This window comes from Heptranchias perlo, chromosome 6, assembly GCF_035084215.1.
Source record: "Heptranchias perlo isolate sHepPer1 chromosome 6, sHepPer1.hap1, whole genome shotgun sequence".
In the NCBI taxonomy this organism is placed as follows: Eukaryota; Metazoa; Chordata; class Chondrichthyes; order Hexanchiformes; family Hexanchidae; genus Heptranchias; species Heptranchias perlo.
The window spans coordinates 101,703,712-101,720,844 of record NC_090330.1 but is presented as its reverse complement, the minus strand read 5'-3'; the positions used below and the strand labels follow the sequence as shown (position 1 = coordinate 101,720,844).

General features: G+C 40.0%; 1 protein-coding gene across 5 annotated transcripts in view; it reads right to left on the bottom strand.

Annotated features, from left to right (window-relative positions):
• Positions 1-238: 238 nt before the first annotated feature.
• klf12b (Kruppel like factor 12b) overlaps positions 239-17,133 on the bottom strand; it is a 210,999-nt gene continuing 194,104 nt past the window's right edge. For all 5 annotated transcript variants that reach the window (XM_067986542.1, XM_067986539.1, XM_067986544.1 and 2 more), the window contains one exon: positions 239-3,455. In XM_067986542.1, coding sequence (XP_067842643.1) covers positions 3,274-3,455 — 182 coding nt within the window. In that variant the 3' untranslated portion in view covers positions 239-3,273. The remainder of the gene's footprint in view (positions 3,456-17,133) is intronic.

The window sequence follows — 17,133 nt, the reverse complement described above, 5'->3', positions numbered from 1 at the left end:
TGTCTTTCAGAAGAGACTGGGGCAAAACAGAACATCCTCTCACAGAATTTCATTACAGGGACTCCCTTTACATTTTTGGGTGATACCATCATTTTACAGTAAGATGAAAAGCTCTGAATATATTTACAATACATACATTGTACATAAATACAAGAACAACACTTACATAAATGTTAGTAAACTTGTCACACACTTATTGCCTGAACTAAATAGTGTACAAATAACAAGAAAAAAAATCTTCTGAAGAAGATTCAAAAATTTATTTTTAAAGAAGAAAACACTGGGATTTATAAACTATTGCAGGATTAATGCAAGTCTTTTCATAAATCAGCCAATTCATATTTTTCATTTGCAAAATTCACTAGGTGCACTTTAGGACTAAAATTAGAAGCCTTCCAATTTAGTTCCCCCCCCACCACTATTTACAGCCTATGTAAAACTATGACTCTCAAAATACTTTGAACTCTCACATATAATACATTATATTTAAAATAGATGTCCCAACTAGTACAGTAAAATATCAGAATGGTTTTTGAGAGTTTGGATGTTAATCCCTGTATAAATCTTTTTCTTAACTGAGGCTAATTCAAAGTGCAAGACGTTGTGTCTTTGTGGCTTTAAAAGGAGCTGGTAATTTTTAAGGACAGTATCCATCTTCAAGAAATCATACCTTCATCTCTTGGACTTTAAGGTGCAACTCGAACCCTTTGCCTTCACTGATTTTTTTTTGCTTTACAAAATGCAAGGTTATAATAGAATTTTTGTTTTGTTAGTAAGTTCAGATATGAAGTTGATGCATATTTTATAAAACACTTAGTTTTATTAACACAAATAAGTATTTTATTATATGTGGAATGGGTATTTTGACAGTTTCACAAAATAGGCTGTTGTTGAGGAAAACTGTGGAATTTGGAATGAGAAAACTAAGATGTTAAAGGCAATGTCTTTTACTGTGGGTGCTTCATTGAGATTCACCATGAAGGCCAACAGTTTATTCCTTGAAGAATACTGCCCTGTGAGAGGGGAGGGGCTTAATACTTTCAACATCATTGAGAGTTTGTGCAACACAAGAATGAACTCTGCACTATTAGTATTCCAATTTCACATCTGTACAAACATATTGTCTTGTCGAAAAGACAAATAGAAATCACCATATCAGAAGAAAGCCACCTCTGACTCTTCCTCATATGATATAATGTCACATTAATCAGGTTAGAAGATGCTACTGGCAGGCTTCAAATATCACCAAGAACAGCTCTGTGCTGTGTTTATCAGTCTTTTTTGATTTTGATTTTTTTTCTTTCCCTAGAAATATTGCTATCTTAAAGCAGATGAGTGGAATGAATGTCATCTACTGTACATGTGTTTAAAAAGTAGATTTGAACCAGTCATGAAAATATGGATAAACAAACAGTCATAGAAAACTGGTGTGGTTTCCCCAACAGTGAGGTGAAAGAGTTTAACTGACTGTGTGATTAAGACAGTGATCACTTAAAAAAGACCTACTATACGCAAGGAACATTAGCATTAGGTGCTGTAACTGAAACCCAGCAAAGTGGACCTATATTCTTATTTAACTAACAACTTATTGTTGGCCGTTTCCCTGTTAAGATAAAAGGAATCTAATCCATGCACTTCTAATTTGTACAGTAATGCACTGCAATATATAATTCTTAGTAATGACTGATGCTCTGGAGAGCTGCAGCTATTTCTTTACTGGCACTTCACTAAGCAACGGTTAACTAATGAACTTCTAATTTTCTCCATCATCTCTGCCTTTCATCTGAAGAACCTCTTCCTATTTTCACCTTGCATTTCATGTCAAGTATTATGTGATCTAATGGACGGTGCCAGTAACTAATAGATGGGAAAATTCTCAACTGTGCTTGATTCAAATGGCACAGTTATGAAAGATGATGTGGCAGTAGGTGTGCTAAACCTCACACAACTCTGTCACTTGCCTAATATGGCATTAATAAAATTCCATCAAATAGAAAGGCATTGGAGTGGATAAGTATAAGAGGATTTCGTTATATGTTGCCCCTATTATTCTGAGAGGCCAATGTAACACTGCACTTAATGGTAAATTTGCTTTTGAATAATATTGGGTCAATAAAATACCTCCGTTTTTATGCCATAGTACTGCTAGATGATATTTGCTGATGAAAACATGATTTAAAAAGAAATAAGGCTTCAGGTATTTATGATAGTCCATTGAATGTGATTAAAACTATTAAAAGTATAGCACCTACAGGCTTCTAACAGGACATCTTACCTAATTAACAGATCGAAGAGCCAATAACCCTTTGCCCAAAAAAAAAAATCCATGTTGCTAATTTGCACATCCGATGGCTTGTTAATACATTTCTTCAACACTATGATACGCCCCTACATAATTTTTTTTTTTAGAAACAGAAACAATGTGGTTCCAGTGAGAAATGCACATTCCCTGGGTGAGTCGTCATGCAGGTGCCCGGTACTTGAAAAGCATAACACCAAGTTATAGCATACTATGGTGTACAGCAAGTTACTGAAGCTGTACTGCCTCTTCCACCCCCTCCCGCCCACTGCCCAACAGTTTATTTATGCAACCCAGCAGAGATCACTGCAGCTCAGTTATTCTTCAACTAAAGGAGGGGTTTAATTGATTCTGTTGCAGAATAATGACCATTCCATCATGATCCATAACATTGCTATTGACATGTAATTGAATTCACTAAATAAGGGCTGTATTATCCTCCATTCACTAATTTTAGAGGCATGAGTATACGGTAGAGGAAAATATCACCAGCTTTTTCCTCTTTTTTTCATTTTTCAAATGAGGTCTATACAAGGCAGAGCTTTCTAAACTTAAACAAAAAAATAAGAATAAATGGAAATAGAAATGATAGGTTAAATTATGTTCTGAGCTAACATTTAGCACTAAATATCAGCCTGTTGCTATGTACAGATAGGTTTATCCAGTAGTTGAAGAATTGTAGTAAAGACAAATTGATTTAAAATCTGAGAACTATTAAAAAAAAATGCACCAACTCATTATGAAAAGCCTTGGACAGTAACACAGGCCAAACTGAAATAATAATCTAAATTGCCAAATCACTGACAGTAGGTTTTGACTGTCAGCAGCCGGAAAGACTAGAGTGTTCTTTATCTTTTTTTCTTTTTGGACGATTGGAGATGTCCTCGATCAATACTCTTGATAATTCAGCCCAGCTGAATTCTGGGGTCTGGAAGAGATCCTGCTCTGATGCCCCACTGTTCTTCAAAACACCTTTAAACAAGCATGTGTCTTCGACGATGCAGCGCCAGGTGATCTGAGCGAGAGAAACTGCGGTCACAGTCTGCACACTTGAAGGGTTTTACCCCTGTGTGCTTGCGGTAGTGCCTTGTCAGCTCATCCGAGCGAGCAAATTTCCACGTGCAACCTTCCCATGTGCATTTGTAAGGTTTCTCACCTAAAAATAAGCATAAAAGAAGTGGTGAGTTAAAATTAATGAGAACATTTTTCTGGTAATATTTGAGCCTATGAAGGTGGTGGCAACTTTATTTTAAAAAAAGTTTAAGTAATCAACACCATATAGTCACTACCGAAGACCATTTCGCTGCTAAATGAAAATATTCAATTAATTCTAATATTGAAATCATTATAAGAATATATCTTAGAAGAAAAACTCAGAATCATACAAAGAGCCAGCATGGGCTTGATGGGCCTCGAATGGCCTCCTACTATGCTGTAACCATTATATGATTCATACAGCACAGAAGGAGGCTATTCAGCCCATCCATCGTGCCTGTGCCGGCTCTTTGGAAGAGCTATCCAATTAGTCTCATTCACCTGCTCTTTTCCCCGTAACCCTGTAAATTTTTTCTTTTCAAGATATTTATCCAATTCCCTTTTGAAAGTTATTATTGAATCTGCTTCCACCACTCTTTCAGGCAGTGCATTCCAGATCATCATAACTCGCTGCGTTAAAAAAAAAATCTCCTCATCACCCCCTTTAGTTCTTTTGACAATTATCTTCAATCTGTGTCCTCTGGCTATCGACCCTTCATAAATTACGTCAGTGGAAACAGTTTCTAGAAAAACTATTGTATTTAATTTTCAAAAATATATCAATTAATTGATTACCGAATTCTGCTACAATTCTTAATTCAGAAGACAATGCGATGCCGATCTATCGAGCATGCATTCATTTTTTTTTAACAATGAGTTCATTAATTCGATGTACAATGTTTGTATGAAGTCAGGTCATTTAGAATGATCTAGAAACAAATGAAATTGCAGTTGAAATACTAGATCAGAAATAATATTGTTAGCAAAGCTCAGGTTGCTCATTGTTCAGTTTTGAATAATTGTAATTGGCTACCATTGAAGGATGGAATTAAATTCCACCGTTTGATAGTCTATAAAGCACATATTGGGATGACAGCATATTAGAGTTAAAACCTTCTGAAATGGGCAGAATGAATACTGAACCTGTAATGAGTATTTCCTGCCCTACATTATGAGTGAGCAGAGTGCACTGTTAGATGTAAAACCAGCTGGTCACTGCTCAGTGACTCGCTAAACAACACATGGTGGGGGGACTTCAGAAGCTAAGTACAGTAAACTGTTTAAAAGCTTTGGATATTGAATTGAGTGGGTGGTGTTCTAATGAATTGATGGGACACTTTTTCTTTGTAGGAATAGACCTCTGTGGCATTGTCCACATTGAGTCAGAGGTTACCCTGTTTCTGAGCTGTGGAAATGGGGAGGGATGCGTATCTCCACAGAAAGAATTTGGAAGTAAATTTGCAGTAGATCGCCTCTGAGTGCTGTGGGTGCTTTTGATTGGCTCCGAGAAAATAGCGTTTTCCTTATCTACCTGCAGTGGACAAGTAAGTGTCGCAGTTACATAAATAAATCTGCATGTAAGATGGGGATCAGCCCATTACCTTTAGTGTCCATCTGTATAGGAGTCTGTTTTTATAGTGAAGGTAAAAAATTTATAAAACACTAAAGATTAAACTAATTTCCATCGCACCTTCTTCAGCAAAGTACTTGGTGTTACCAAAAGATTCTGCTTCAATGTTAAAATTGAGGAATTTTATTTAGAATTTCATTCCAAAGTTGAATAATGGCGGTGCTTCTGTTTGTATGAACAATGGTGGTAGTTGAGTGCTGAGAAACCATTTAGAATACAATGCAAAATATAATGGCCCACTGAATCATCCCAATCCTTTCCCATTCATTAGTTTTCTCTTCAGCTGTAGCAATGAATCTAGTATACAGTGTATGTCTTTTTACTTTCATAATTACCTCAGAAAAAACTTGAAGAGTTTATACTTTACCTTGTTTTGATATTTTATACAAAGATAAATAATCTTTGTTTCATTGGGGGTGTGGGGGGGGAGAGGGAGGGAGAGGAGGGGGAGAGGGGGCGTTTTATTCTCAGTAATTCTGTAATTGGAGGGAGCAGATCTTACAGCAAGTCCTAGCCTGCTCTGTGAACAATGAGTCTTGCTGTCATTTATAAACATTTCTGGATGTTATAGGTCCAAGTGCATGCTGGGAGCAGTAGCTCACTATCCTGTTGAGCTCTTGAGTTGACAGTGATACATCTGGGAACCTGCATGAGCTCGAGGCTCATGTTTCTCACACAGCCCCAGGCTTCTGATTGTAAAGATTGTTGCAGGCAGTCCGAAAGCAGAAACTGCTATTTTATAAGGAAGTTTAATTATTTTTTTGTAAATGCTGTAATTTTTTTTTAATGTCCTTTTATGATACTACAAACCTTACTTCCACTAGTAAGTACTCGGGTTAATGCAGAAAGCATGATGGCCAAAAAGATTTTCAAAAGGTACTTAGAGCTCATGCTGTAAAGTAACCATTATTCGCTAGGTTGGGGTTTTTAGTCTATTATTTAATGTGTAAGTGTACTTAAGTAATGATTGCAGAATATTCAAGAAGAGCACAGTCCAAATCTAAACCCACAAGCAGAGACTACGTCATTCAAGGGTGAGTCATCTGCCTGAACACATTCGTTGAGACAAGACTGGTGGTGATGGGAGAAAAGCTCTATCCTGCTTCAAATTATGTGTTTTTGTTTAACTAGTGATTTTAGAAATATAGTAATATGGTTATTTTTGAACGATCTAGTGTTAAGATTGATGGTGTCATGTCCTACTATCACAAACTGCAGGGGATTGGGGGAAGAGACATAGGGACGGAGGCCTGCAGGATGCAAGATGAGAATTTGATTTGCAGATCAGACAGGATGCGGAGACGTTGTCCTGGAGCTTATCTGATTATGCCTTGTCAAAGCATTAATGGATGTGCAAGAGCCAGACCAGGTGTGAACATTTGCTGGTCAAATTACTATGCTCAAAATGCTCCAGCTTGTGTGTGAAAGCTCTTTGTTCCAAGGCTTCGTCCAAATCTTCAGTTCCTAGATTCCCTGCTCCAAACTCATGTTTCCATGTTGTAGCAGTGAGATGGGACTCCACAAAGGGAAAAAGCGTTTGTTATGATCAACAAAAACTCGTGAGATTTCAATTACTACATTGTTGCAACAGCTTATAGCAGTAAATTAAGCATTTGTATTGTTGTTCACTCTGCTGTATCCTGCCACCTTCTATGTAATTATAAATCTTGTAGATAAAAGTAATTACTCATTTTAGCCTGAATTACAAGTTGGTATTTTCTACCTCTGGAGAGTACAAGCATGTATGTTGGGCAACCCATGCAACTTTCAGTGGGAAATAACTTAGTAAAAGGGTAATTGTTATTGCTGCTCCCAATCACACCATGTATAAGGGTGAAAGTTTCTAATTGTAGAAGGTATGGGTTTATTTATGGAAACTAAATCTTGCCACAAGCACAAAGAGAATTGGGAGCCAACTTGAAGCGTATCAGCTGATGCTTCACAGGAAGCAGGCGTTTTTTTTTCTTCTTCCCCATTCCTGTAAAGTCATCAGCTGATTGTGCTCTCACTACTCTGCAGCAGTAGTGTGTACTTTATGCCACTCGAATAAACTGATTCCTTTGCTGCAATCCCTTACTCGGGAATAATCTTCTGTAATGCCTTCACTTAAAGGAAATTCGATTGAAGTCCAGCATGACAAATGAATACTATTCAAGGATTGCTTGAGGGGTTACCCAGAGAGCCAAGCTGGCCATAAAAAGTGGTCAATGCGGGAGGAGAGAAACATTTGCAGTTTCAGACAACAGGGAACACTTGTAACCAAATTCATTGCAAGTTCAACTATCAGTTTGATATATGAAGACTGCAAATCTAAATGACCAAACACCTCCATAAGCCAAAAAATGCATGGAAAAGGCCATGAGATCCCAAAAGAGTTTGCAGATAAACTCAACAATATATCAATGGTTGAGATTTGACTCTGTATTAGCAGGCCACTTGATTGTAAAGATAACCTAGTTCATTTTTAAAATGTTTGTTATGCACCTTGGGAAAACCCACAAGAGTTGTATACTTGTTCTTGGAAATTACAATATTGTCTTCAATGAAAAATGTTGGATGAATAACATCTTATCATCCACAAGGAAAGAAAAAGAAAGACTTTCATTTATATAGCACCTTTCCTGACCTCAGGATGTCCCAAAGCGCTTTGCAGCCAATTAAGTACTTTTGAAGTGTAGTCACTGTTGTAACGTAGGAAACGTGGCAGCTAATTTGCACATAGCAAGGTCCTACAAGCAGCAATGAGATAATGACCAGATCATCTGTTTTGGTGATTTTGGTTGAGGGATCTACCTGCTCTTCTTCAAAATAGAGCCTTGGGATCCTTTATGTCCACCTGAGAGGGCAGACAGGGCCTCGGTTTAGCATCTCTTTTGAAAGACGTCACCTCTAACAGTCCAGCACTCCCTCAGTAGTGCACTGGAATGTCGGCTTAGATTTTATGTTCAAGCCTCTGGAGTGAGACTCAAAATCACAACCTTCTGACTCGGAGATGAGTGTGTTACCAACTAACCAGGTTAAAAGCTAAATTAATTTTGTTTAAGGAAGTCTGCAACTTAAGTTCAAATTTCAAAGATTTCCCTTTTCAAGCATAGTCAAAACAAAAGATTAAAAGTTGATTTACAAGTATAGGGTGTTGTTGTTCACTCATAATGAGCCTGATTGACATCATGAACTTTGCAACAGGTCTCATTATGGAACGGTGTTGCTCCATCTTATTGAATTTGAATGACTGTGAATATCAGTTTTTTAGGAGGCATAATGACAGATTTTTAATAAAACTGAACCAGATGGTGTTTGAGAGCAAATTGTGCTATGGATTAACAGGTACGAAAGCTTACTGCATTCATCTGAAATTCCTCTCTATTATTTTAGTGGTGGGGTTAACCTATTTTAAATGAGTTAATGCCCCAGCTAAAATAGTGGTGAGAGGAATTTTAGACTAGCGGATTAAGCACTTGTATCTATTATTCCATAGTATCACTTCAAGCCCTGGAGAATTTATGCTAAGGGGAAAACCCAGAATCTTCCCTTTTCCGATGCGGCTCCAACAACTGGTTCAAGCAGTGATTATTAAGTGTGTATTTGACCAACTCTGAGGAACAGATTTTCAGGCAACACCAATGTCTGAGCCAGAAAAGAGATGTGGGGCTGGATTTTTCCTAAATCCACATCAAGAGGTTCAGGGCAGGGCTTCCTCCTGCCATGACCCCAGCCTGGTTTCCTTTCTAGCCCTCGTTGTAGATGCAGGACAGGCTCCTGGCACCAAGAGGCAGCCCGTTGCTGTGGAGGAGCGAAATGCGATGATGCTGCACTGGGGCCACCTGCTACAGCACTAGGAGAGGATAGTATGGCCTTAAAGGAGACAAGAATCCTGAAGATTGCAATACAGATTTGACTGGAGGCTCGGACTGGACCAAAGCCTTCCGATGATGTTTGGGCCCTCCTCCTCCGCCTAGCGACTTAATGAGTGCACCTCTGCACTATCCCAGAGATTTCTGCCATAGTCTGTGGGGGTCGGTGGTGACAGAAGCAGCAAGTTGGGAAATCCAGAGGCTGGCTGGGAGTCACCTCCCTCTGGCATTTACAGGTGGTTGGCAGTAAAGGGGCAGCCAGTGGCCTTCCTGGACTGGCGGGGGCAGGGGGGGGGAAGAGAAACTTGAGATGGGGCCAGAAAGCGGCAGCGGGCCTATCCACCCAATTTTCCCCGATTTTTCTGCTGCTGTCCCGCCCAATTTGGGGAAGGATTGCAGAGGAAAATCTAGCTGTGACGTGCAGTTGCCATTCTGCACAGATTGCTGAGGTGCAGCTGCAGTAACTCTTGCGTTGCTGTCGTAAACAGGATCATCTATGTTAAGGACTGTACTGATCTGAATCTCTGTTCTGTTGCCTGAGCTGAATTTTTAAACTGATAATGGCTCAGAATGTACTGGAGCAGGGCATCTTGCAGCGAGTGCTGTGAATTGGATTTTTTTTCCCTCACCCTTCAGCTCCTATTAATTTTGCGCCAGAAATTGCTGGAAATACGATTTGATAACGAGGTTAACGGGGCATCTAGGACCTTGGTGAATGACGGGACCGATAATCCATCTCCTTAACCAATGGCATTTAAGGGTGGAGAAAGAAACAAAGCAAACGATGGAGAAAGAAACGGGGTGAATGAGAGCCAGATACAGAAAGAGAAATAGAGAGGGAAAGAAAGATTGGATTAAGAGAGAGAGAAAAAAGGGTCAGAAAGAAAAAGTAAGAACATTTTTGTTTTAAATTAAAAATCCTCTAGGAACAATTTACTACCTGCAGGAGTGAGATTCCACAGTTTCAATTGTTCCCTTTCCCACCAAGATTTAGTAGCATTGCAGGAACATAAATCTCATCATTAAAAGGACCCTTGCTGCGTGAAATATCAGCCCTAACTTTATGCGGCAAGTTTAATTTGCATTTCTTGAAACTCAAGGGGAGATTGACGGTGAGATTCCATTTTCACGAGGCTAACAGCAAATGGTCCAGCAACTTGCGCCAATTCGTAAATCATGGGGTATCTCTTCCTCGCCACAAATTGCTGGGTTTCTCACACGCTAATAACTGCATGTGCATTAAACTTGCCGTTATTTTGCCAGCAAATTCTAGTCCAATGTTTCTGTAATGTTAGATTCAGTTTATAAGGGGTTAATTACCAAAGTTTCCAGCAGTATTGTTTCTCCAAAATGAACCAGCAGCCTGAAATTAGTCTCAACAATAGTTGCTTAAAGCTATTCAATGGGAGGATAGTTATGTAAACCTGAAATCTGTCCTGCTCACAAAGGTGAGACCTTGTTTATATTGATAGTAACATACATCGTCATTGTTTTCCATAATCAAGGAGCAAAGGGAAATTGGTTGTATTTATTGTGAAAACTGTATACTGTTCATTTATTTTTATATAAATAAATCAGTTTATGGTTTGAAGCTAAGCAAAGTGCTAACTCAGTTTGCTTTCTGTAAAGAGAGGAGGATTCATGTGGTCACGTGATACATTTCAGCAGCCACGACATGGAGAAAGGATTCTCTACCCCGATTTTAATCGCTCCACCTTTGGCGGCCGTGCCATCAGCTGCCTTGGCTCTAAGCTGTGGAGTTCCCTCCCTGAACCCCACCGCCTCTCTACCAAGGTTTCCTCTCATTTTTATCGGCCATGTGCGGAATGAATTTGGGTTTGTGCACCGATATAAAGGCTGTGTGCCATCGTTTTTCTAAAAAAAAATCAAAACTTTAAATAGAACATCTTTTTAGGAAATATAATTCAGGGTAAATAACAAACAGAACAAATGTATAAAATAATGGATAATTGTAAGAATTTAATGTTATATTAGCTGATAAATGTATGTAGTTTATGAAATGGGTTTCTTAAGTTGCACTAGGATTGAGCAGAGCAGTCTCGTTATATTTTATTAAAAATTATCTGATGGGAGCGATTTCAATCAGCTTTTTGTTGAATCAGCTTAATGACTCTGATTCAAACAGAAATAAATCGCGTGCAATCAGAATTTTTAAATTGAGTCAGAAATATAAAACAGCTGTCAAGTCAGTTGGTGTGAATGTGGGGACAGGGAACAGTTTAATTAAAGATCTTCCCCCCTCCCCTGCCACACCTCCATTGACTCCTCAGCAGGGTTTGACAAATTATTGCACTCCAATTGTACATCTTGCCGGTCTCATTAGTTTTGGCTGCTTCTATGTACGGGCCCCTCATCTCTGATTGGGCGGAGATGCCCGGGCTCTGATTGGGCATCGGTTTCATTTTACTTCCTGTTCTGGTTTCCAATCAGCTGCTCGCTGACTGCATTTCCTAGCAATGCGGTAAACCAGGTGGCGGCTGGGGCCAGATCCGCGGGATTGGTCACTCGGACCTCCAGATGCTCGGACACTCCCAAGCACCAGAGGCAGAGCAGCCTGCCTGGGGCTGGAGCACTGGGGACCGGGAACTGGTCAGTGTGAGAGGGGCCGAGCGCACTGGTTTGGTGCGCGGACGGAATGATTATGTGCGCGGCCCACGACAGACTGCTGCGCGGCCGCAAACGGGCGCAGCTTTGAGGGAACAGTGCTCTCTACCACTCTCCTCCTTTTTAAGAAGTTCCTTAAAACCTATCTCTTTGACCGAGCTTTTGGTCATCTGTCCTAATATCTGCTTATGTGGCTCGGTGTCAAATTTTGTTTGATAACGCTCCTGTGAAGCACCTTAGGACTTTTTACTACATTAAAGGCGCTATATAAATGCAAGTTGTTGTTACTATCCCTGGGCTGTGCTATTATATAATTAGATTTCGGCAGAAAACAGTGCACTCTGGATGATAGGGGAGATGAGAGCTGCTTACATCAGTGACGATTGACTGAATCTGAGAGACTATCTCGCGTAAAAAACCAAGCCTGATGGCCCAGCCAATCTCTGCAGTAATGTAAGGCTGGACTCTGATGAACAGTTCTCTTATCTCATCCCACACATTCCAATTTTCTTTGGTCTACATTGAATCTGGGAGGACAAAATGGGATTTTCTCTGCAGCCTAATAAACAGGGCAGTTGTCATCACTGGCACACAACAGTTTGCTGTTTTTCTTTGTAATATCAAAACATTTTCACGTTTGATGTCTTCTGTGAAACGTTCTGGTGTGTAAACTCGTTTAAGGTATTACTTAATTTAATGTAAATTGATACTGAAACAGTGGCAGTCACCACAACGACAGAAGCTATAGCAACAAACACAATGGCATCGAAACAAACCTATTTAATCCTTTGTATTTCAGTGACCTTAAACATATTTCCTCCTGTACGTCTGTATGAGTGCCCTCATCCTATCTTTTCACTCCAGGACCAGAACATCAAGCCAGCCCACAATGCAGATTTATTGGTCTTGCTTGGGGTACCAGCTCAGGGTCTACATTATGTAGAAATAAAAACATTGCAGGGAGCATGCGTAATTAAGGCAGCAAATGTCAGCATGTTGAAAGCCCTGTTACTGGGGGATTTGCATCCTATCTGCACTGAGAATTTACACTGCCAGGTTCATTCTGAAGTAGATTCAATACAAGACTCCCTCCCACATGAGTTTGGCAGTATAAATTAAGTTTTATAAAGAAAGAAACACATTTATGTAGCATCTTATCACATCTTTCAGAACTGTCTCAAAGCAATTTAAATGTTATGAATTACTATGAAGGTAACTGGTTATGTAGCAAACACACCAGCTATTTTGCATAAAAAGACAGTTAATCTGTGTTTTTTTTGATGGAGATAGATGATAGGGAATATTAGCCAAAGTACACACAACCCCTCCTGCTCTTCTTCCAATAGTGCCAAGTGATCTTTAATGTCCATCTAAATCTGCAGATGGAGTTTAGCATTCCACTGAAGAATAGCCTCCTTGATAATGCAACACTCCCTCAGCACTGCACTGCATCTCAGCGTATGTGCTCAAGCTCCGCAGTGGGGTTTGAACCCACAACCTTCTAGCTCCAGAGTGCTATCGCTGTGCCAAACTCTCAATATGTTGCAGTTTGTAGGCAGAGCTGAAGGTCTCTCCTCCTTTTGCTGTGCAGTTGCGATTAATAGTCTTGTGTGACAAGATAAACCCCTCTGCCTAGCAAGGCATGAGAGTTTGGCTCAGTTGGTTGAGTTCAAGTCCCACCCCAAGTTTAAAACACACAGCCTTGTTGGCTCTGCTCCCCATAACAGTGAAATACAATATTTTGTAAAGCAGCAAAAATAAGAGCATTTAATGAAGTCCAGAACACACAACGGATATGTTCATTAACCTGCTTCACTGTAAACTGAAAAGTAGGTCCTGCTGTGATCCTTTGCTATGGTACAATAATCCGACTATAAATGTTTAATAAATATTACGAGACCAAACTTGTAGTCTTTGAATAAGAAAATCAATGAATCTGTTTACACATCATTAAAACTATTACTTAATTCCTTTCAGTCATCTGTTCATCAAAGCTTATGTTTGATTTAAGTCATCAGCTCTCTTACTAGTACAACTATAGCCGGAGGTAAAATGTACTTTTGAAATGCTAATGGTTTCTGGCACCACGAATGAGAAAATTGAACAACATGGCACTTTGGGAGTTAACGTATTAAAACAAACATTATTTGTAATACCTTTTTTTTGTAATTGAAGCAGTGATTAGATGATGATTATGGATTCTGTGCTGACATTCCCAGTGCAGTACTGATGGAGTGCTGCACTGTCGGAGGTGCCGTCTTTCGGATGAGATGTTAAACCAAGGTCCTGTCTGTCCTCTCGGGTGGACATAAAAGATCCCACAGCACTATTTCGAGGAAGAGCAGGGGAGTTCTCCCTGGTGTCCTGGCCAACATTTATCCCTCAACCAACGTCGCAAAAACAGATTATCTGGTCATTTATCTCATTGTTGTTTGTGGGACCTTGCTGTGTGCAAATTGGCTGCCATGTTTCCTACATTACAACAGTAACTACACTTCAAAAGTATTTCATTGGCTGTAAAGCATTTTGGGACGTCCTGAGGTTGTGATAGGCGCTATATAAATGCAAGTGTGTCTGTCCTTTCTTTCTTTCCTTCCTCCCTTCCTGTATGATATTACAGCACAAAATAACATGTTCACATTAAAAATACATTTTGGTAATGTGTATATGTGCATTAAGAAAAATCCTGTTCAGATGTTGTATGTTCGAGCAGTGATGTGCTGTACCATTGAGTGATCGGATATTGATTTGCTCCTTAAATCCCCTCATGGTGAATTTTTGATTCCCTGCTGTGCTGTCAGAGGGGAGTGCAGAGCGAAGAATAGTCGCTTCCTTATAGTGCAAGTCCAGTAATGCACCAGTCAACTGACCTCCAAGAATAGCTTGATTCCCTTGCCTATAATATGGTATAAACACATCAATCCCAGCAGACACAAACCCTCAATTTATTTCTGAATCAAGTCAAGCAGAATTATCCCAATTCCAGATTTCTACTGCCCTTTGTGTGGAAAAGTGCTAACTGATTTCCCTCCTAAATGGCTCAGCTCTAATTTTAAGATTATGCCCCCTCGTTCTTAATTCCCCCATCAGAGGAAATAGTCTCTCTGTATCTAGCCTATTAAATTCTTTTAACATTTTACACCCGTTTCCTTAAAGAAAAATCACATGGTCACCATTCTACGCCACATTCTATATATCCAGTCTGAAACATCTGTTTCCCCAGATGTTTGGGTAGGTATCAGTCTGTGGAGTCCATTTTTATAATGGACAATTGAGATGCTCCCCATTAACATCTCACATTGCCACTTATGGTATTTTGGCACCTGGACTCAGTCTAAGCAAGTACAATTATGAGGGGCTTTGATAGAGTAGATGGGGAGAAACTGTTTCTATTAGCAGGAGGGTCAGTAACCAGAGCTCAGAGATTTAAGATAATTGGCAAAAAAGCCAGGGGGGAGATGAGGAGAAATATTTTTACGCAACAAGTTGTAATGATCTGGAATGCATCGCTGGAAAGAATGGTGGAAGCAGATTCAATAGTAACTTTCAAAAGGGAATTGGATAAATACTTAAAAAGGAAAAATTTGTAGGTCTGTGGAGAAAGAGCAAGGGGAGTGGGACTAACTGGATAGCTCTTGCAGAGAGCCGGCACAGGCACGATGGGCCGAATGTCCTCCTTCTGAGCTGTATCATTCTATGAAATCCAATCCATCCCAAAAAATCATCTCCGGAGCAAGGTTTGAGAGCTGCTACATCCGAACAGTTCTGTGCGCTTTTCTCATACTATGTTCCAAAGGAGACCAGAGATTCCCGTAGCAAGCGATGGTTAACTGCGTTTGAATTAATATTCACATAAGGCACAGAGCTCCAGGCACTGACACTGTTTGGCAGGGAGTGCCACAGGCCGATCAAGCCACAGCACAGCCTCTGCTTGCAATATGTAAACTACATCAATAAATGAGACTGACAAACTAACCACTGAGAACAGGATTTGAATCTTGTCCCTGCAAGTTGATCAGTATGATTTCATTCATCAGTTATGCTGAAGTACTTTCAGACCAATTGTATTTTTCCATGTAAATACGCTTGACAACTTATCCAAGAAACCATTTGAGAAGGACTAAAACATAAAATTATTACCACAGAACAAGGCTGTACAATTGGCGAATCAAGTATTTGCTGGAAAAATACAAACTCAGTTGAAAAACAAAATCTATGTTCGTAAGTTCAGAAAACAGTTTTCAATTTACCACAAGGTGCATGGTCACCAGATTGTGGGCCATCATCTTTTATGTTTCTCAGGCGGTAACACGGACACGTTGCAGTTTTGAGCTTCAGCTAGAGTTGCCAACTCTGGTTGGATCTTTCCTGGAGGTTTCATCACATGATCTCCCTCCTCCAACTGTCCCGCCCCCATGCTCCCACTATTGGTCGCCCGCCATGTCCATCCTCGCGGTGCCCCGCCTTCCCACGCCAATCGGAAAGCGAACAGACTCTTTGTTACCCAATTGGATTATTCTCGACTCGTCAGTCAAATGGCTTTGTTTCCCGTCTCCAATATTTTTATCAGAAACAAATGAAAGTGCTCGAAGAAAATTATAAAGACGACACTTTTTTTATTGCCCCTCTGATCTTTCTCTCGGGTTTGCTCGTAGCAGTGTCCTGGAGACCAGTCTTCAATTCCTGGTGACTCTGGGACAATCCTGGAGGGTTGGAAACCCTAGCCCCAGCTCCCAGCACCCTCCCTGCTTGCTGAAAGCAATGCAAGGTGCAGTAGAGGCCGCAGCTGTGGCAAGGACACAGCAATGGAATGCCTCAGGAAAGGTAAAAATTGAGAGGAAGGCCGGGCGTATTGAAATATTTTATTTTCATTCACCAGTTTTCCTTCCTTATTTCCAATCTTTCTTCTCAACTCCTGAAGGTGACGACTTATACTGAGGTCTAAACTCCCTGGGTTGGTGGTCTTCCATCACTTCACTGAGCTGGTTATTATTCTTGTGTGACCTTGGATTATGATCACCAGTAGGACAGATATTTCAGGAGTCATTAGATAGTAGGGCATATGTTAGTAGCCGTATCCTAGTAAGACGTAGGACACTGGCTGATCTTTCCTCTTCCTAGTCATCGGATTCTGAGAGCAAGTCAGCGCTGCATCCCCCCTCCCCCCCCCCCGCTTCTTTCATCGACCGTGCTGCCATCCTAGCCGAGAATGGCTAACTCAACACAGCCCATTGATTGAATCAGAACCATTCCTACCCTGTGTGGTTCAGTGTCTCACCATTCATCCACTGTGAAAGTCTGTGGCAAATCATTTAAAAAAAAAAGTAACATTTTTCTAAATTACATGAAGCCTGTAGCTTTTTTAAACAAGTGCTAAATGATAAAGCTATGAGGAATTTATCCTGGTATCTATAGCATTTTAGTGCCATACACATGCAGTATATTCGTGCACAGGCATATCTTAACAGCTAGTGATGTAATTGTTTCTGTCAGCTGAATACCATCAAAACTTAAACACTGATTCAGACATAAGCCTTTACTTTAAGTATTGTATGTGTGTGAATTATACTGGAGTGTATGTAGACCAGTGGTGCAGTGAATATGCCTTAGTGTTGATGTTAAGTAGACCTATCTAAATGTCCAACTAATTGCATCGCATTTATTCAACAGGGCTTTGAGACAGTTTGGAG